Genomic DNA, 21,192 nt, shown 5'->3' on the forward strand with positions numbered 1-21,192 from the left:
TAGAGGGAAGAAAGAAAAGAGAGAAGTTGAACTTCTCAGGCTCCCCCTGGGGTTCCAAAACGCACCCAGCCGCCCTGCTGCTCCTGTCTGCCAGGCCACCTGCCCCAGGGCCCGCGAGAGGCGCCACCTCCGGTCTGGGGCCCCACGAGCAGCATCCCTGCCCCTCCCCCTCCCTCCCCCCCCCTCCCCCCGCCCAGGCCAACTCCCGCAAAGTTTCCTGTGATTGTTGTGTGCGATCGGATCTGCAAGTTGCTCTCTAAGCTTCTTGTCACATTTTGACTTAATGAAGTGCAACTGCTGAGGGATTTGGGTTCAGAGCTCCGGCCTCCCTCGCTCCCTTGTTGTCAGAAAACAGGGGCGGTTGGGGACAGCAACACCGTGCTGCAAGTCGTTATCATTCCGGTCAGTCTGTTTAACACAAAATTAAACAAAGAACTAATTAGTGCCTCATGAATTAATAAATGCACAGTTGCAGGGGAGGATGGGAGGGGAGAAAAAGGTGGTGGAAGGGAGATACTGGAGTTACGGGGTTGGGGGGCTTTGGGGGTTCAAGGGAGGCTGGTCAGGGTACCCGGAGAATTCTCAGGCAGCAAGTGTGGGATGGACGCGCGGCCGGGTTCTGACAGCCAGGTCTGCCCAGAGTCTCTCAGCCGAGGCCGAGATCTCCAGCCCCTGCCCTGCGGCCCTGCCCTGCTCGGCCTCCGTGTCCCCCAGCTCCCTTCTCTGGCCTCTTGCTCTTTCCACTCTCCTACCTCAGAGCCTCCCCCTTCCTCTCTACTGCCCCCTATCTCATTCGGTCCGTCCTCTGCTGGACCCCCGGCCTCTCACCCTCTGGGTCGGGTGGGCCTAGGAGGCCCCACTGGGGGAGGGGGGCAGCCTTCCCGACAGCCCAGCGGCCCCCAGAGCCCTGTGCCTGGCAGGCTGGGTTCTGCCTGGGTAGGCCCCTCTGCCCAGGCAGCCCAGCAAAGGCCGCGAAAGCTGGCAGAAGACCCAGCCCTCCTTAGGAGGACTTGTCAAGTACAATTAGCATTATCTGTCTAAATACGTCCTGGGAAAGAGAGGGCGGCAGCAGGACTGGGTGGCATTCCGGGAGCCCTGCACAAGGTCACCTCACCTCTTGCAATCCCCCCAATCTGATTTGGGGATTACACAGCCTAAGGAAATTGGTGTTATTCCTCTTGCATCATTGATAAGCCACAAGTGAGGGAGTGGGGAGGAAAAAAACGTAATAAACAGAAAAGTCTTCCCGAGTAGGGGTAGGGTTCTGAGGCCTCGGGGCAGGAGGGTGGGGGTGGGAGTCGGGGTGGGGGACCAAGGGCTCCTTGGGTTTTTTATCCACATCAGGAGTCTGTCTTCCCAAACTCAAGCTCCGGGCAGGAGGGTCTGAGCCTGGCAAGCTGGGCTGAGTTATATGTTGGCTAAAGATCCTCTCCGTTGTTGGACCGTGTCCCTTTCCTTACGTGGGCCCCTAGCGTGGGCCCCCGGCGCGGGTGGGTTCGTCTCCTTGGTAGGACCTCAAGGTAGAAGGCACTGTCATAGTCTGTTCCTGGGAGGTGAGACTTCTTGGTATGTGGCCCCATCTTTGCCCTCTGTCTCTTACTTACAGTAGTGAACAGCTTGGCATGTGCCATTTTTATTCCCAGGGGCTGGGGAAGAGATTGAGGGAATGGGCGCTGCTGTGTGCTGCCGTCACAGGCCCCTCGGTTTAGCCACTGCACCCCCTCCCCGGCCACCAACAGACTTCTGTCTCTGCCTCCGCAGACATGTGTGCAGTAGGGTGTGACTGTTCCCTCTTTGGTTAGGGGTGTGTCCCGAGGACACTATTTCCCCTGGCATCAGCTCCCGCTGCTTTCTGAACTTTTTCAAATTTTGGTTGGAATATACTTAAATGATCCAAAAATCCATTTTTGACCCCCTTTGCCAGTGTGGAGTGTCAGCTCCTTGGCCCATAGTGTCAGGGAGTCCTTGGGCACAGAGCAGGATGGAGGGCATGCACTAGGGAGTTGTGGGCATCCTGCCTTGAAAGACTAACTGGGCTTTTCTCTCTCCCTCCCCAGGATGAAGTGACGCCCCTACTGTTAAAGAGGAGCCTCTAGGACCCCCTGCGAGGTAAGGCCGAGACCCCTCCCTGATAGGCTGTCCTCCCGCCTACACCGGAGAGCTGGTCAGGGCTGGGTCCAGTCGTGTGGAGCACCCAGGGGGGACTGGGAAGATGGAGACAGGATTGGAGCCACACTGCCCATTTGAACCTGGCCAGAAACGATGGCCTAATTGGAACGTGTCAGATTGGCTCTTAGGCTGGAAATGGGCCAGGGGCACGTGGCTAGTGGACTGTGGGCATGAAATGTGTTCGAGGTGGTGGGGGGCAGAGGCCTCCCTGGTGCCGGGGTTCGGCCGCCCGTCGGTGCCAGCCCCGGTTCTGCACAGCGCCGTCTGCCCACTGTGGCAGCCTCTGTCGGTGTCTCTGGAAGCACTGCTTCTATAGCTCTTGGGGAGCCTCGTGGACTTGAAAGCCCTAGAACTCCAGCCCTGCCTCTCTCCTTGGAGCTGCAGGTCCCCGGTGGCCTCCTCCTCTCTCCAAGAGTGGCTGGTAGGGAGGAAGCCATAGATCCTGAGCCCAGATCTGGCTGCTGACCTGCCCTTCCCAGACCTGGGGCTTCCCCCGTCTGGCTGGGCCTTCACAGGCTGTCTCAGTCCCCAGTCCCTCCCCCCTCCCTCGCTGGTGGCTGGAGGAACCTTGGGGGCCACCGGGCCTCGGCCCCAGGCAGCGCGGTGTCAGAGGTGACCGGTGGAACGCCAGTGTTATGTAAATAGCGGGACCCGCCCGGCGGGCGAGCTGGCTGGCTGCAGCCATCCATCATCCTGGCTTGGCGGGGCGGGGGACAGACAGGGCACCGTGCGCCTGGCTCCAAACCTGTTTGTTTTCCCTTTGTCTCCCGCATTTCGGGCCTGGCTGTGACCGGCTCCCGGTTTTGTCCTGCTGGCCCCCTCCCCCGGGAGGATGGGGGGAAGGGAGGAGATTCGTGCGGCTCCCACCGCGGCATCCCTTTCGGACTTCAAAGGCTCCCCCAGCATTGTCTGTGCCTGCGGGCAGTGGCCCTGAAAACGTGATCAGAGGCGGCCGGTGTAGGGCAGGCCCGGTCCGCGCCCTGCGCTCTCGCTGGGGCCCGTAGATTCCTCCCTTTGCCGCCAGCTCCACCCTGGTTACAGCCCTACTCCCCCGGCCTCTCTCCTCGCCTTCCTCTCCCCTGGCGTCCCCTCTGACCAGCCTGGCCCTCCGCTGCCCACTCCCATCCCTTCTTTGCCATAGCGTAATGCTTCTCTTGTGGTGTCAAGACTCCTAGAATGTAGAGAGCTCCAAGTCACCACCGCCTGCCCCTGTGTATCATCCATGAGGATCCGAAGCCAAGTGAAGGGCTTCTCGGCAGGCTGGGTGCCAGGCCCGGTTCGGGGACATGGGTTTCCCCCTGTCAGCACCTGTTCTTTCCCTTCTTTTAATCTATTCTCTGCTGATCATGAGAGCCCAACTTCTGCCTGAGGCCTCTGCCCAGCCCTTCCCTCCACTCTAGGCAAGGTCCAGATTGGATACTCCTGTCCCCAGGCAGTGGGACAGCATCCTGGATCTTGAAAATCAGCCCTAGGTGCTTCTGTTCTCTGGAGGCCCACTGCCTGTTTTTGTAAATAAAGTTTTATTGGCACATAGCCACACCCACTCATTTGCATATGGGTCATGGCTGCAGCTTACTGTTCAGTGGCAGAGCTGAGCAGCTACAACAGAGAACATTTGGCCCCCAAAGAGTAAATACTTTCTAAGCCTCTATAGAAAAAGATTGCTGTCTCTTGACCTCTGCTCTTTTTTTTTTTTAAACTGGCAAAATATACCTAAAGTAAAAATTACCACTGTAACCATTTTTAAGTGTAGAGTCTCCTGACGTTAAGGATGTCCACAGTATTGCCTGTCATCTGCCCTATGCTCTTGTCTTCCATGGGATTGCTCCGAGGGGTTCCAGCAGTGGTGTGGGAGCCCATCCTGGGGGCTGCAGGCTACTTGGCAGACCTGGTCTGCTAGAGGCTGCCCTCCCTCTCTCGACCCTCCTCAGGGCCTCGTCCTCTGCTCAGTCCCACCCACCTGCAAGTCCAGGTTTGTCTTTCCTTTGACAGCCACCGTTTCCTGAGAGCTTGGCATCCCATTCCAGGAGCCCAGCATAGCTTTCTGCCTTTACTGAGCTCTCACGTCCAGTTTCCTCTTCTGTAAAGTGAGCAGAATAGCTACTTTTTTTTTTTTTTTGAGATTTGTTTATTTATTTGAGAGAGTGTGCCTGTGGTGGGGGAGAGGGGCAGAGGGAGAGAGAGAGAGGGAGAGAACCTCAGGCAGACCCCCCACTCAGCGCAGAGCCTGATGCGGGACTGGATCTCAGGACGCTAAGAGGATGACCTGAACCAAAATCGAGACTCAGATGCTTAGCCCACAGAACCACCCAGGCACCCCCAAAACAACTACTTTTGCAGACAAATTACGGGGATGAGTGAGTTCACGTGGTCAAAGGTGTTTGGCCTAGGGCCTGACCGGTAGGAAGAGCTCACATTCCCTCCTTCCCCCGTAGCTTTTCACATCCCAGAGCCCTAGCCATCCCTGGGCAGGTTCTCAGGGGTTCCCCACCCCTGCCCAAGGACTTGTGAAGCTGACTTCTTGGGGAAGATGAGTCTCCTCACTCCAGTGGGTGCCCTGGAAAGAAAAGCCCCGTGGGTGGCAGGCTGAGTGGGTTGGGGTTCCCAGGTCAGTGCAGGGTCCTCTGTGCCCTCCCCTGCAGGGTCCTCCGCTGCGGCAGGCTCTGGGAAACCACACAAGTTTTCCGAGCACCCGTCTCTCTCTCTGTAAAAGGGCGCCCTGCACCATGTTCTGTGCTTCCCGGGCTGTTGCAAGGAGGAAGTAGGTACTCGGGAGAGCCGTGAAGGTTGTGTTCATGGGTGCTGCTGGGAGTGAAGCAGGCCAAGGGGACAGTCTGCATTTGAACCTGGGCCCATTCTGGGGAAGGTGGCAACTAGGCCCTAGTTCCATTTGAGAAGGCCGCAGAAGTTGTGTGGTGGGCCCTTGCTGCGCACGGGGGCAGGGACCAAGGCTGCTCTGAGCTGATCTGGGAGCCTGGCTCCAAGCCCTAGGGGAGCAGCTGGCGGAGAGGGGGCCGGGGGAGGGGGAGGGAAGGTGAAGCTGGGCAGCAGTTGGAGGTCTGAGGCCAGAGCTTGTCCCCTGGCTGCCCACTCTTGCTGCTTCTGCTGCCGGCTCTCTTACTGCCCTCTTTCCTTGGGCTCCCGGCCTTTTGTCCATCTCTTTCCCCTCCCAGCATCCCGCTGGTTTCTCTTCCTCCTGGCCTTCCCACCTCCACAGCGCGCGTGCGCGCGTTCAATCTCTCTCTCTCTCCTTTTCATCTACTCCGAAGGCTTTACTTTACTTCCTTGTCACCCTAATTGATTGCATTAACCTTTCAGCGTATTGGATTCCTCGGCATCGTGCAGAGAGCCCTGCGCAATATGCTTATAATCTGAGCCATAATGGACAGTTTACAGTCAACAAGCTCCTTCTCCCTTCTCTGCCATTGGCCCCGTGACATCTCTCTTGCCCCGGCCACCATGGCCACTTCCCCCGTGGGCAGGGGTGGGGTGGCGGAATGAGGCTGGGTGGAAGCAGATACAGCCTGGTTCCTGCCACCCCCCCGGGGATCTCCCAGTACCTCCCCTCCTCCTGGCTCTGCCCCTGCTGTCCCTCTCCTTCTCCTCAGAGCCTCCCAGCCCAGGTCCTTCCCCAGACCTCTGGTCTTGGAGAATCCTCTCAGCTGGGCTCTCTGCTCCTGGGACTCTGACTAATGAGTGGCTGATGGGACCAGCTTGGATTTGGGGAATAAGAGAATCCCGGTTCCACCAGAGGGTTCTCAGATCAAACTGGCCCTCCTTCGCTTGCCTCAGGGGCTTTGGGGAAAGATACTGGTGACCACCTCAGGAGGCCGAGAGAGGGGATGCAGGCAGCGGAGCAGTAAACCAGAGAGAAGCTTCTGCAAGGCAGGCAGCCTTAGCCTCATGGAGGACCTGGCATGGGGGAGGCAGAGGAAAACGAAAGCTGGCTTCTCAGGTTAGCAAAAACGGGCTCCCTCACGGGTTCCCAGGCAGGCACCTCCTCATCCAACAATCAGGCAAACGAGCCGGTCCGTGCCAGCTGCCCGGTCCTGGGAGCTCAGTGAGCCCCGGCCTTGAAGGTCCTGGCTGAGTCTCCCAGCCCTCAGACCCGAAGCCCCGTCAGCCGAATCTTCACTCACAATAGGATGGATGCCGGGTTGAATACATTAGTGTCAGGCCGGAGGAGCGGGACGGAAGCTCCCCTTAGCCCTGGTGGTACTTCCTCTCTCCCGCACTGTTCCCCCCCTGCTCGCCGCCCCCACTCTCTGCCCATCATCTTCTTCTGAGCACCCCCCTCCTGCTGTCACTCCATCACTCGGAAGGGCAGGCTTTGGCAACAGGGGGCCGGACTAGATCCTTCCCACCCTCTCCCAGGGATTTTGGGGGTGGGCAGAGGGCACAGCAGGGAGAAGCCAAGCAGCGAATTAAAGTTTGGTGATTGTCAGTGTCAGGAGAAGCTAAATAACCCTGTAACTAGTATGAAGGTGAATTCACGGTCTGCTGCACATGGAAAATATGAGTGCTCTGTGAGACGAGGAAAGTGAACGGCAGAGTCTGCCTGCCACGGTGGGCAGCCTCCTCTCCAGGGACCTGGGCAGAGAGGCAGGAGGAGGGCCATGCCCTCTCCCATCCCTGCCAGGGAACAGCCACCCAGGACCCCATCCACGTAGGGGGGGTGGCTCAGCTTGCTCAACGACCCGCTGGACCAGTGCTGGGGATCCAGGTAGATGTCTGTGGGCACCCAGCCCAGGGCCCAGGATGCCAACCCATCCGGCGAGGTCCGTGTTCATCTCTGCTCACCAGTCCTTACCGAGTGCTTACTCTGTGCCAGGATACGCGCTGTGCCCTCTACCCCCACCCTGTGCAGTGCTATTGTTCTTCCCCCCCCATTTCATCCCCACTTTGTTATAATCCACTTCTCTGAGCTGTAATTTACATGCCAAGTGTACAATTCAGTGGTTTTTTAGTATATTCCCAATATCGTGTGATCACCATCACTATCTAATTTTAGAATATTTCCATCACTCCAGAAAGAAACCCCATACTCATTAGGAGTCACTCCACATTCCTCCTTGACCCCCAGCCCGAGGCAGTCACTAATTATTCCCTTTGATGCTGAGAAAATGGAGGCTCAGAGAGGGTCAGCGATTTGGTCAGGGTGGCACAGTCAGTGAGTGAGGGAGCGGGAGTGTGAATCCAGGTAGTGGGTTCCCCCCGAGTCAGTGCTCCTTGAGGGACGGTCTGCCCCATGTCCTGGCTGCCCCGGCCGCCCCCACCCCCTCTCCCCTGCCACACGTTTCTAACAGCCCAGGCTCAGGCGTGTACAAGCACCATCCAAACACGTAGGCCCAGGCGGCAACACGCATCTCTCTCCCTAGGTCCCCTTGCGAGCCCATACAGAAAAATCTCACACCCCGCAGAAGGCCAGCCAGCCTCTTCCCCAGCCCAGCTCCTGGAAGGGAGGGTTGGCACAGGATCCAAGGGGGATCTGGATCTCCCAACAGGGGAGCTAGAGTGGCCAGTGAGACCTCAGTTGTTTCAGAGTTTTAAAAGGAGAAATCTCCACATCTCCTGTAGCTGATTGTTGTAACTAAAATCCAATGCCAACACAACATTCCAGAACAGGTCCCGCCCGGGTTGGGGCCACAGGCTGGGCCGTGGGTTGCCCACAGGGGAACTGGAGAAGCTCAGCACCCACATCACACTTACTCTCTTTCCGTCGGACTCTCGCTCTCTCCTTTGCTCCTGTCCTGTCCTCCCCCCGCCTCTTTCTTCTTTACACCCCCGCTGTCCCACCCCCAAAGCTTCAAAAAGAAAAATTTTTTTTTTTTTGGGTGGCCATACTCTTGACTTGCAAAATTTGGACATTAATCTGAAACTCATCCCGCCTCTGATAAGAGATGAATACAGGAGGAGACACAAAGGGAAATGTAGACCAGAGAATGAGTCTGTTGGATTTGGTTTGGGGTTTTTTCCTCCTTCTCCTCTCTCCCTCCAAAGCGGAGGATCCGGCCCGGCCAGTTTGGATATTTATTAAGAAAAAGCCAAAGATAATTAACTTTTTTGTTTTTGTTTTGTTTGCGGGTGCCTCCCCTGCTGGCACTCCTGACTGCCTGGCAAATTAAAGCTTCTCCCTGCTCCCAGGGCGCTGGGCTGCTGGCAACTCGGCTGTTGGCTGCCCAGGAACCGCCCGGCCCCTCGGCTGCCGCCCCAGCCACCCACCTCGGGGGGTCAGACCTAGGGTCACTCTATGCCGTCACCGATGCCACGTCCCCAGGCTCTCCTGACTTCTAGAGCACCCTTTAGAGCTGGGTAAGTGGGGGAGAGAGAAGAGGGCTACTGTTGGGGTTATGGCCACCACTTCCCTGAAAGGAGAAGCGGCCAAAAAGCGAGGGCTACCGCTGGGCTGGGGCATATGCCCCTTGGCCAGCTCGGGGCTGTCCGCTTTCCAGAAGAGGGTGAGGAGGACAGAGAATGAGCTGCAAGTGGAAGAGAGGCAAGGCTGAGGCCCCGTCCGCCCCCAAGCTCTCCTAGGAGGCTGGTACACTGCCAGGACCTATGGGCCTTGGGTATTCTTCGGAGGAGACTTGGTTCCACGGAACCAACCCGCCATAGCTGTCTACCCTCAACACCGGCCTCCATCCCACTCCCACCTCTGTCCCAGCCCAGGCCATCCGGGGGCCCCGCAACGTGGTGAGGGAACCCTGTGCTGCTTCTGGCCTGCCGCCCTAGAACATGCAGAGCCCCGAGGCCAAGCCCCGACCTGAGCCTGAGCCCTGTCCGTGGGCCAAGAAGGTGGCAGTCCTAGACTGTCTCCATGGGGGGACAGAGTAGAGAGTATCTCGGGAGCCGGGACAGCCAGCGAGGAAGACAGGTCCTCCCTAGGGGCCAGCCAAGCCAAAGCTTAGAGTTGGAGGTGTGGTTTGTCCCTCTGCTAAATGAATATGCCTCAGCCCCTCCCCGGGCAGAGACCTCTCCTCCATGCCCCTGGCTGCAACCCCAGTTCGGCAAGTAGGCAGCGATATGAGGTCCCTCTGGGTGGGGAGCCCGCCTTGGAGCTGGGTACAGAAAGGAGGGCATTCTTTTTCAAGGATTTTGCTGGCCCTTTTTTTTTTCTCTGAAATATAAGGATGTGCAATTTTTTTGGTTTCAATTTAGCATTGGAGAATTTTATAATTTAGTAATTAAAATCTCTGATAGGCTTTAGAAATTGCGGCTAATTGAATTTAATGGGAAGATGATTTTCAATTTTATTTGATTACCGGGACCCCTGGCATCGGTATTTATGGGAAAAAAATGGGAAATGTGCTGTGTGGGCTAAGATGGCATAATTGAATTAGGGATAATCGGATTTCTCCGTCATGAATTTCACTATAATTTTCCTATAATTTTCCATTAGATATCTAGTTTACAAATATTCACAAAGAAATGAAGCTCTTTCGGAATGGAGATTGCTGGCTAACAGGATTACGGGGCCGAGCGCGCGGCTGTGCCAGCCCCTACATGGGCCATAATGCGATCCCTGTATCTGCCTTATACTTAGCCAGAGCCTGGCCTCGGCCCCTCGCTCCACCACTCACTCCCCTGCTCCTCTCGGCCCTTTGCACCTTCTCCATCCCTGTGTGCCCCTGCCCGGACACCCACCCATCCCTGGCCCATGGCCTCTTGCGGCCTGGCGGACCGTCCAGTGCCCGTGCCACAATGGTTCCTGCCCACACTTTGCTCACTCGACGCTCTCCCCGATACCCTCCCTCTGTCAGCCCGAGCAGTGCGCTCACACGCAAACACACGGACTCCCTCGCAGGTGCGAACATGCTTGTTCACATGCACACACAGCCCTTTGGCCAAGGCTTCCGTGCCCTGGCCCAGTCGCCTCGGAGGGAACCAGTTTATTGGGATCTTGGGGTGGGGTGCAGGAACAAAAGGAGCTTTGTTCAAGTTTATGTGAAAGTTACAAATTCAGAATGAGAGCAGATAAAGCCTGAGATACCTGGTGTGTAAACAGGCTGGTGAGTGAGAAGGCCCCGGGCTCGGGAGGGATAGAGAATGAGTGGGCACGCTCTGGAGGTGTGAGGGGACCGGGAGCCAAGCGTGGAAGCCGTCCTGGGGAGAGCTGACGGTTTTCTATGGACTCGTGTGAGGGGCCCGGTGGCTGGGATTTGCCGTGCAGAGCTCCGCGTCTTCTCTTGGGGATGGGATGGGGTGCGTGAGGAGGACCTGGGGCCTCGAGACCAGGAGGAATTGAGGCATTGGCCTTTCCATGACCCGAGTCCTGGGCACAAATGTCCTCACCGTGGCCTGGCCTCAGGGTCTAAGAGGTGTCCCCTCATCGGGGTCCTCAAGGCAAAAATGGGCCATAGCCTCAGAGATGGCAGAGCTCTGGGCCTCCCCACTTCCTACAAGCACACACCCAAAGAGAAAGAAAGAGGGAGAAGTCTGAGGACCCCTCCATTATGCAGCCTCTGACTCACACCTCATGACCTCGATGCCTCAGCCTTCTTCTCAGACTTTCTTAAATCATAACACACCAAGATGGCCTCATTCTCTGGGCCTCTCTGGCCTGTCCTCCGCTCCGGGGCGAGGCCACTTAAGCCTGTAGTGGCTGATTGTGCCTGTCACCTTGGCAGAACAGAGGCTCTTCGGGCTGCCCACACCCCCCCTCCACCACTGGGCCTGACGGGTGCCTCCAGCTTTTGTCCATCAGAGGCCCCAGAGTCACTGCACAGCCAACCCTCTTGGCCTTGTCCAGGTAACTGGAAGTTACGCCCTCCTATGCCCTGACCACCAGCAGCAGAAGCCCAGAAGGATACTTAGACACAGCCAGCAGGTCGTGCGGGTCACATATGCAGGGGGCCTCCCACACGTGCATCATCAGATAAACCCAGAAATCACCCCTCCACTCCTCTGTGACTCTTACTCTGCCGCACCCCAGCTGCCCAAGACTGGGGTTCGGGACTGAGTGCCTGTTATTACAATCCAAAGCTGTAAGCCTTGCTTTGGAGAGTCGTGGGTGAGAGCAGCCAGAGGCCTGTGTATACTCCGGAGTAGTCCTGGACACGGAGATGTCCTCCCTGAGATCCTGCGTGGGGCTCGGAGCTCATGGTCTTCTGTGTGTGATTGCCCTGTACCAACGCTTGTCCTGGCCTCCGTGTACCATAAGGGTACCATTCAGTGTTTTAAGGACAGGGGACTGTCAGCAAAGTGTCTGGGCCTCTCTAGCTACTTTTCCTACACAGGAACAGGCCAGGTGTGAAGGGTGGAGGGTTGCATGTGGCAACCAGGAAAGGGGCTTGCCAAGAAGGGATCAGGGAAGGCAGTCAAATAGGGAAGAGATGCTAACTCTCTGTGAAGCCATTTGGAACTAAAAAAAAAAAAAACAAAAAAAAAACTAAGAAAAATAAGGGGAAAGTGGGAGAACAAGTAGATTGGTTAGTCTCTGACTTCTTTACCCCAAGGTTTCCCTGGGCCTCTCCTTTTGCAAAATAGAAATATTGCAACAATAGGCCAGTGCCATTTTGCTGAATGCTGCCCAAAGACCAGAGAAAACCCAGGGTCCAGACCAGAGAAAACACTGCCCTAATTGGAGGCAGTGTGGCCTTTCCTAAAACAGAAGGAGAGGAAGGTGGCAGTGTGGAGACACAAGGGACAAAGAGCTTGTGACAGGGAGATCTAGGTACTGGACCAGCAAAGCTGCCCACGTTCTTGCTCACCTGCCTCCTTCCTGAGCGCCGCCCCCCCCACATCCATTGGGTAACTTGGATCACTAAAATTTAAGGAATTTCAACGTATCTGGCCCTAACAGGGATGTCTGGGCACAGAGAGACCCACCAAAGTACTTTCTCTGAGGGAAAAGGAGGAGGGCCAAAGAGAGCACAGGAACCCTTGTCCAGAGATGAGATGGCAGACAGGAAATGCAGCCATTGCCCTAGGGGCAGGTAGCGAGAGGCTGGTTCCTTGGTTCAAGGGTGCCTTTCCCCTCCATGCCAAGGTTCTTAATGAGGCAAGAGGGTGGGAGGGAAGCCCAGTTGATGGCATGGATCTGTGGTGGGAGCTTGGACTGCAGGCTGCCCAGCGGAGTGAGGTACTGGCTGCCCCTCGGGGTCCAGTTGCAGGGCTGGGGGGCCGAATTGGGGCAGAGGAGGAGAAGAAAGACCCGGGCGGAGAGCAGGGATGTTTAGGGGGCCTGGGTCGGCTCGGTTGGCAGGGCACCAGCGCCCATTTCAAGGGACAGCCAAGCCCAAATGGTGGAAGCTAGGGGTCCTGACTCTCCTTGGAACCTGCTGCAGGTGGCAGGCAGAGCTGCGCGAGGCCAACGCGCATGTCCTGTCCCCCTTCCCGCCCCCCCCCCCCCCCGCCCGCCAGGCTCACCTCCCGGTAGCCTCCTTGCGACTAAAGAGCCCGGCCACCACCCCCACCATGAGAGTCGGGTATGAAGGGAAATACAAGCCTTGGTACCGCCTCACCTAAAGCCCACAGGGCGCGCGAGAGCGAGCACGGGGGCGCGCGACCGAGGAGGCGCGACTCCGAGGCGCTCACACCTGCGTCCGCCCTCGCGGAAAAGTTTGCGCGGCCGCGCGCCCCGCTAGCCTTGGGCCGGCCGGCACCTGGAGCGAGTCCGCGCGCGGCCTCCGTCGAGGGGCGCGCGCGGGGCCGGGACCGGGGCGCGTTCAGGAGAGAGCGAGCGCGCGGGCCCGCCGTTGTCCGGCCAGAGTTGGCGCGGGGACGCGAGCGCCGCCCGCCTCGCCCCAGCCGTCCGGGTCCGCGCGCCGAGTCCCCGCCTTCCTCCTCCGAAGTCTAAGGTTTGGGGAATCACTGAGCCAATGAGGCGGGCCGCCCGAGCGGGTGTGCTGGAGCCGCGCGCGAGCGCGCAGGCGGCGGGGGGCGGGGGGGGGCGCAGAGCGGCGGGGGCGCGCGTGCGGCGCGGCCGGCGGGCGGGCGAGCGCGCGCCCATTCACTCCAGCACCGCGGCGGGCGGGCAGGCGGGCGCGCGCGCGGGCGGGCCGAGCTCTGCTCTTTCACCTGCCGGGGCGGCGCGGCTCGGCCCGGAGGAGGCGGCGCCGCGGCCGCCCTGCCAATCACCTCGGCGCCTGGCAGCGCCCCCGGCCGCTCCCGCCCGCCCGCTCCCTCCTGCCAAACTGTTACCCTGAGTGTTACCGTCAGGAGCAATGACATCAGGGCTTTAAAACAACTTGTTATTCGGGGAGTAATCAGTTGCAATTAGGCATTAATTAAGTATTATGAAAGTTGATTATTTAAGTGAATTCGGCTTTCGACTCTCCGACTATGGTGAGTACGGCGGTGGGGCGGGGGAGGGCAGGGGGCGCCGCCGCGGGGCTCGACCCCGGCGCGGGCGGGGGGCGCGGGCGGGGCCGGGCCGGGCCGGGCCGGGCGCGGGCGGGGGGCCCCCCTCGGCCTCTCGGGCAGCTCGGGCCCCCCGACCCGGGCCGCGTCTATAAATAGTTTCTCTTTTAGTTTAATAAACTCGAGAGCCGAGAGGAGCTGCTCCGAGTGTGCAATGCCGGAGCGTGAGAGCGACGGGGGAGGGAGGGAGAAACTTTCGCTCTCCCTCCCGGGTCCCCCTGTCACTGCCGGCCGGGTCCCGGGGACTCGTCCGGCCCTCGCGGGGGGCTGCGGCGAGCGGAGGGGGGCGGGAGAGGGGCAGCGGGGGCCACTGCGGGAGACTAAACAGATGTTTTTTCTTTCCCCTTCGGTTTTTGGCGTTCCTCGAAGAGTTTGGGACCAAAGAGAGGAGAATGGATCTTGGTACAGGTACCGGCGGTGGGAACGCGGGGGGGTGGGGAGGCTCTTTCACTTTTCTTTCGGTTCTTTTACGGAAGTTAGTATTTTTAGCCCAATGAAGTAGCAGCTGAGCAGGGGGTGGGGGCTGGCCTGGAGAGGGTCCGGCGCCCGCTGCGCTTCTCGCCCTGGTTTCTGGATTGCGAGGCTTTGGTTGATATTATTGTTATTATTTGTTACTTGCTTAGTGACTGTGACTAATTTGATGCTTGTCATTATGAAAGAACAGAGGGGAGAGGGAGCTGGGGGGCACCCAAAGAGAGGATTTAGGGGTTTTTTGTGGGGGTTTTTGTTCTCCGTGTTTTTTGAATGGCTCCGTGTTTTGTGTGTGTTGTGTTTTTCTTTTTCTCCTGCAAAGATTGTGTGTCAGGCTGTGGGGTGTGTGTTTTTATTTTTTTAGTGGGGGGTGGTTTAGTTTTTGAAAGCAGCGTCCTGTTGGGAAAGGTGGTTAGTCTGGTTTCGGGGCGACTGTCTCAAGGTAAAGGAATTTAATTTATTTGGGACAAGGCTGTGTCGGATGATCAAGCCGCTTATTATGGCTAATGAGTATTTTTCACCCGAGAATCCGTGGGATGAGGCGGCTGTTATCAGTTCAAAGTGAGGGGCCCAGGACTCTCTCCCATCCCCCTTTTGAGCTCCCCCCAGGGGATACACCAGGCAAACTACTAAATTTGGACTCTGGGTTTTGGGGGGCCTAGTATGGCACCTAGGCTGGTGTTCCAGGTAGCATGATGTTGGCCTTGAGCAGTTTATCCTGATATGTTGGTGTTTTTATTGGTTTTAATCTTTTCTCTTTTTTTCAATATTTTGCTTCTCTTCCCATCTGGGGTTCCTGAGGGGGCACCTGAGGCCAGAGTGAGGTTTACCATAGGCTCTCAATTAGCCCTCTTTGTTGAAACCACATTGTGACCAGGACCCTCAGATCCTAGCCTGACAAAAGCCACCGTCGTCTTCTTGAATGTATTTGAAAGAAGTCCGTAAGAAACAGGCTTATCGTTCATTGAGGCTGATCTCCGAACCCTTGTGTCTCATTTATAGAAGGAGAGGTGGCAGTTGGGTTGTTCTTTATAATGGGCTCAAGTTCATGGCATTGCCCCTTGGGACCCATGAGCTGACATTTGACCTTCTGAGGTCAAAGGGGAGTAGGCAGAGAGAACAGGAAGAAGGCAGCACTGTGGGGCCCAGGGTGGGTGAACATGGTGGTCAGCTTTGGGAAGTGGGTGTGTGTTTTGTGGGGAGGGAGATGGCTCAGAGTTTTGTGACAGTGTCCAACCAGGTGCGATCTTGGGTAATCGGATGTGGAGGGCCTCGGGACCTCTGCGCGCAGGGAAGGTGTGACACCCCCTGCTGGGCAAATCAGTGAAGGTGTCTAAGGCCAGTGCTGCCACCCTGCCCCTCCCTGGCCTCCACGCCCCAGAGAGGCAGTCCACCCCCTCTCTAATCAGGTGTCTCATCACCTCCTTCCCTCGGGCCCCACCCCCTTTCTTCGGAAAAAGGGCCCCCACCCAAGCAGCCAAGCAGCAGTCCTTACAGACGGGCCTCTGTTTGTGGGCGGGCACAGTGGACCTGGGCATTACTCAGCTGGAAGGTGGACCGTCCTCGTGTACCTCCCTCCAACTTGTCTGCCAACTAGAGCGGGCGTCCATCCTCCTGCCGTTACCCCAAACAGTGCCTCCCAGTCTGCTGTGGGCGCACGACTCCGAAGCCCTTCTGGAGGGTGTCCCCGACTGGAGAGAGAGCCTCCCGGGCCTGCGGGTACAGAACATCTTAGAGCATCTCTCCTGGGCCTTCGGGAGACTGACTTCTCCCAGCACTCCAGGGATAGGTTCTGGAAACTTTTCCTCGAACCTGGAGGAGCCACTGAGATGGACTGCTGCGTTCTCTAGCTGAGCAGGGCTCTCCCCGCAGGGCGCAAACCTGTACTCTGGCCGCTCAGTGAGGGGAGGTTTGGGTGTCAGAGTTCTGACTGCTTCCTGGAGGAGTCATCTGGTGAGACCATCTCAGCCTTTTCTTTGAATTTGGAAGTTTCGCTTAATTTCAGAACTTCAGAAGAAAAACGTTTTTTTCTCTCTTCACAAAAAAAGGGAAGCAGGTGGGAACTCTGAGATCCCCCTCTGAGCCCAGCTCTGGCCTGACTCCGTGCTCACCTTCCTTCAAGATCTGGAAGGTACTTCTGGACCCAGCCATGACCTAAGGTTTCCCTACTGGCCAGGGTTCATTGCTGGGACTGTGAGGGGCTCTCTTCTTTGGGGGGACCCTGGACAGCTTCCACCAAGAGCTTCTCTAGCACAGGACAAGACTGAAGGCACAAACTCCAAAGAGGTTGCTGGCACCAGGGACCCTACAAGCATTGGATTAGGGTTAACATCCTGTCCTGCCTTGGACAGGTCCAGGTCTCGAAGCATTCCATTCAGAAGCCATTCAGTGGTGGCAGAACCTAGGCTTCTCAGAAGGGGACAGCAGGACCTCAGGACCCTTAGGGGCCATGTGGACCCCTGTTCCCCCACCATAGTTCAGCCAAGGGCTGGATCAATCTGGACGTCTTTAGCAATAAAAAATGCCGATGTCGTCCTAATTCACCAGGCCCCGAGATGACAGCAAATTTACATTTTTTAATTAAACTAGCAGCCAGTTTTTATGAGAGGGGGTTGGGTTATGCAAATCAAATGGTTGTGTACGGAAGATTAGGAGAGTTTGGGAATAAATTCCACAAATGCTAATAAAAAAAAAGGAAAGGGAAAGAGAGGAGGGAGGGAGGAGAGAGAGGAAGAGAGGAGGACATAGTTCCATTAGGCCCTTTTAGAGTGATTTCCCTGGGGGAGGGAGCCGGGCAGGGGAGGGGAGAGGGGGAGGGAGCTTTCAGGCACAGGTAAATCCATCCTGCAGTTGGGAAGCTCCCCAGGGTTAGGCCCCACTAGGCTGATGGCTAAGCCCCAGCAAGACCAGAGGCAGGGGCACAAGGGCCGCGAAGCAACAGTGAAGCTTTGGGAAGGACCTTGCCCTTGATTCTCAGGGTCTGCTTGTAACTGCCCCCACTCTGCCCAGGGAGAGCATGAGAAGAAGAGGAGAGGCTGTCCAGGGCTAGAGCTGTATGTCAGGATCCAAGCTAGGCCCTGCCAGGTCAAGGGCCAAAGAGGCAAGAGAGTGAGTTCAAGGGGATGGCCACAGATGGAGGGCCAGAGAGGGGTGGCACTGTCCACTTGGTAGCCATGGGGTCAAGGTGAGGTCAGTGGGAGGAATCGGGGCTGCTCACTGAGCCAGGCCTGCTGCTTCTTCCCTGGGATAAACTCTGCTGGAACTCTGGGCCAGGACACCGCCCCCCCCCCCAACCGCCACCATTGCATCCCAGCCCCGGCCTCAGCGGTTGGAGGAAGCCTGAGCAGGTTGTCCTCAATTTTCCTTCCTCAAGCCTTTACTTGGCCCGATACACCCACTCGACCAGTCTAAGCTGGGGCCAGTCCCTGCAGTCAGGCTGTGCACCGGTTCTGCCAGTCTGCCGCAAGGGGTAGGTGCCATCTTGGCAGGAAGGAGCAGTCAGAGCCAAGGACAGAATGGGCTGACTCGGAAGTAGTGAGTTTCCTGGTACCATTCAAACAGAGGCTGGCTGTGACGTGTGTGGGGACTGGAGCATCAGATGACCTTTAAGGTCTCTGGCTCTCCAGCTCCCAGCTGGATCTTACTGGGAAGCTTCGGTGGGGGCAGTTCATGACGTTCTGGGGCGGGGGGATGAAGTGAGAAGCACATCATTTGGGCCTTCTCTTTGGAAGATGGCATTTGAGACCCGGGGCTCTGGACTGCCAGGTGGCCCTCGCACCAGCCCCGGTCCTGGTTGTGAGACGGCAGAGCAGAACACGGGATAAAAGCCCTGGCGTAACCATTCTTGCAACCGGAGGCAGAGGCAGCAAGGGCAGATCGGGAAGGATCCCTAGAAGGGCCCCACCCTGGGCCATTTATTCCTGTAGGGACCAGCCAGGAGAACCCATTAACTCTCCTCTCCGAGAAGGACACTGGGCCCACCTAGCCAGACCTCCCCGCCGCCTTGCCATGGCTGCCACCGTTCGCCCATCCCCCACGGCCAGGGAATCTGGCTGAGTTGCAGCTTGGGTTTTTATGATGGAAAAATAAAATAAATGGAGACACCTTTGGAGGGCTGAGTCACGCAGCAGCATCTCCTCATTAAAGCTGCTGCCCCTGGCTCAAGTCCCTGGTCTGGGGATCGGGTGGGGCCGGGGAAGATTCTGGGCGCCGGCTCCTCCGCCTGGACCCTGCCAGGTTAGGGGTGCGCCTGTCCCCCCATCAGCCTCCTCCGGCAGGCCAGCCATGCTTAGAGGGGTCAGGCCGTTTCTCCTCCCCACCCCCAACCCGGGGCCCCCAGCCTTGTCCTTTACCACTGCCCTCTCCGAGCTGGTTTTTAAACCCTGACCAACCTGGTGGGGGACGCATCCCCTTCTCATCTTTGGGGTTGGGGAGGGCAGGAAGTTGCTCTCTAGTATTTCCAGCCTGTGGGTCCCCCAAGGCAAGCAGCAGCTGTCCCAGGGTCCCTGGGCCAGGGTACAGCAGGAGGAAGAAGGAGCAGGGGAGGAGGAGAAGGCTGGCCATCCCAGAGGGCAGAGGACGGCCTGCATCCCTTGGACCGATTGCAAAAGGCAACCACTTGGTCTAGCATTCACCTTCTGGCTGCCCAATGTCATTCTCGGGAGGCATCCTCACACCCTGCGTTCATCAGCTCATAGTGTCCCCTGTCTGGAGGAGACCCCATGCAGGTGGTGAGGCTGGTGATTCAGAACATGTTGGGGAGAACCTGCTAGAATTGCCACAGCAACGAAGCCGCCTGGTCCTTCCTTGTGTTCCAGGAGCCTCAATCCACCTCTCTCCGTCCAGTGGAGGGAGACAGGTGTGTTCATCTGCCACCAGGGGCAGAGGAGCACAGGGCAGAGAGCCCCAGGAGCTCTGTGAAGGAGTGGCCTTTGAACTTGATAAAGGATGGGAAGTAGTGGGACAGAGGAAATAGGCGGCGGGATGTTCCCTGCACCCGCCAGCACCTTCTGGACTTCACACGGCCTTGCCTCCCTTGCCTTCTAGTCCCTGGCCACCCACCCCCCTCACCCGCAGCAGAACTCCTGCTTCCCATCGTGCAACCACAACCTTCTGCCCTTTTCCTCCAGGCCGCCCAGCTCCCTAAAGGCAGGCCCTCCTGCCTACTTCGTCCCTCCTCCTTACAGCCTGGTACCCAGTTGGCCCTGGAAAGACATAGCAGATAAGAGGCTGGCTGGGGGCCTGCATCTCTGAGGCTCTGGTTAGACCCACAGCAGGGGTGTGTCCAGGTGGCACTCAGACTTCTGGCCCCTGGCCCCCAGAAGGTCAAGCAAAGTGCTTGCTTCTGCTACTCCTGCTTCTAATGGCCACCATTAGAGTTAGCTCTGTGTTGACATCCCCTCCCAGCACTCGGGCTGGGGCTGGTCTCGCGCCTTCCCACTGTTAGTGCTGGTGGAATTGATTGATTGATGTACCTCTTCGCCAAGTGCCTCCCGGCTTCTTAGTGGGGGCAGAAGGAGGCAGGCAGGAAACATTGGCCGGTTCCCCTGGGACCTGGGTTTTAGCTCCTTGAGAGCTTTCTATAGCCTGCTTTACAGGAAGGAGTGGGGCTGGGATTAAGGATGACAAGAAGGGGGTCCAAGGATAAAGATAGGCATTGTATGGTTAGATGGGGGCCTGCATTAGCTACTCACCGTGACTCTGGCTTGGGCCTGGGAGGGTCTTTGGTGTCTGCAGCCTGCTACCCTGTGAGGGGCAAGCGGGCAGTGACTGATGTACGGTCTGCGACTCTACCGCCCGCCCCCAGGCAGACCTCACAGCAACATGTCCATCCTCTGTAGGTCCTGATCCCAGGACCTCCCAGGTCCCAGGAGCCCTCCACCTAGGTAGACCCTGTGCCAGAAAGAGGGCCCGGCCTGCATTGCCGAGACCTTGGACCTCTGTCCCCTGGCGTGGCGTTGGGGCCCCTCCTGAGCTTGCTGTGGTTCTTACAGCATCCCATAGGCTGCCTCCTGGGGCTTCTTCTGGCCCCACAGTCTCGGCTGGTGCCCTGGGCTCCAGGCTGCTGAGACTCTCCTGAAAGCCAAGAGGGCCCTCCCTGTTGTCTTCTGGCCTGAGGCTAGGGCACTGGCTGGCTTTGGGGGAGCAGAGTAGAGGAGAGGAGTGGACACGTTTGTGTTGCCAAAGACCAGGGATTCCCAGAGGAAACCTTCTCGAGCTGAGCTTTAGCCCACATTGGCCTTTCCTTATAGGGCTTTCGGGGGACCCCCCGGGAGGGAATGTGCTGCGTGCAAACTGGTGATGAGTTAAGTGGGGGTCCACCACCTCATGGCTGCCGCAAGTACATCTCTGTGGCTAGATCATCACCTGCCTATAGACCAGGGCCTGCCTCCCTGTCATCCCCTCAGCCCAAGGCCACAGCAAGCCAGGTGGGCTGCCTGGGGGAGGGGTTGGCCAGGTGCCCCGCTGCCCAGCAGGGGGCGCCCCAGCGTATCTGCCCTAGTTCTAAGGACAAGGATGTTGGTCCCCCGTCTGGTCTGAGCCTTCTGGCCCTGGTGGGGAGGGGGGGGAGGGGTAGCCTCCCCTCCCCACCCCCAGAGGTTCCTTGGCTGAGTTTGTTTTGCCAGGGTGACCTGTTTAATCATCTCATTTTCTGGTGGCCGTTTATTCCTCGTTTCCACGGTTACGGCCCCATTAAGGGGAGAAGCAATAAGGCAGCGAGTCAAACAGGTAATAAAAACATTAAAGCCCATGTGCACTGAGGGAGGGCGGGTGGGTGGGAAGGGGGCTCGGTGAGGTGAGACGGCCCAGGGAGAAGCGGAGGTAAGAGGCCGCCAAGAGGGCTCCTGGCCGGTGGGAGCAGTGGACCGCTCACCATGGCCTGGCTTCTGAGCTGTACCCTTTGGGGGCTGAGACCCAGGGCTCGCTCAGAACCGTCCCCAGCCCTCAGTGCCCTGGCAGCAGGCTGTGTGTTGGGAAGTAGCGCAGGAAGGAGACCCGTGAGAGTGACAGAACCCTGCCCCTGCCCCGGGACTCCTCCGGCCGGGCTGCCCGGCTGCAGGCCTCACCTCACCCTCCCTTGGTGGGGTGGGGGATGGTTTCTGACATTGCTTTGAGCGCTAGAACTTTTTTTCTGCCAACTTTATCAGAAAGCATATTTGTGGTGAGTGCTGCTAACAGGGCCAGTCTGGT

At 58.0% G+C, this 21,192-nt stretch overlaps 1 protein-coding gene across 3 annotated transcripts in view; it reads left to right on the plus strand.

The window, feature by feature from the left end:
• CASZ1 (castor zinc finger 1) overlaps positions 1 to 21,192 on the plus strand; it is a 143,621-nt gene that overhangs the window by 77,945 nt on the left and 44,484 nt on the right. For 2 of the 3 annotated variants that reach the window (XM_045984290.1, XM_045984371.1), the window contains exons 3-4: positions 2,058 to 2,109; positions 13,900 to 13,938. In XM_045984290.1, the coding sequence (XP_045840246.1) occupies positions 13,923 to 13,938 (16 nt within the window). In that variant the 5' untranslated portion in view covers positions 2,058 to 2,109; positions 13,900 to 13,922. Of the gene's footprint in view, positions 1 to 2,057; positions 2,110 to 13,343; positions 13,456 to 13,899; positions 13,939 to 21,192 lie in introns of those variants that run through there. The other variant, XM_045984206.1, reaches the window with a different exon arrangement.

The sequence above is a fragment of the Meles meles genome, chromosome 1 (assembly GCF_922984935.1).
Source record: "Meles meles chromosome 1, mMelMel3.1 paternal haplotype, whole genome shotgun sequence".
Lineage (NCBI taxonomy): Eukaryota > Metazoa > Chordata > Mammalia > Carnivora > Mustelidae > Meles > Meles meles.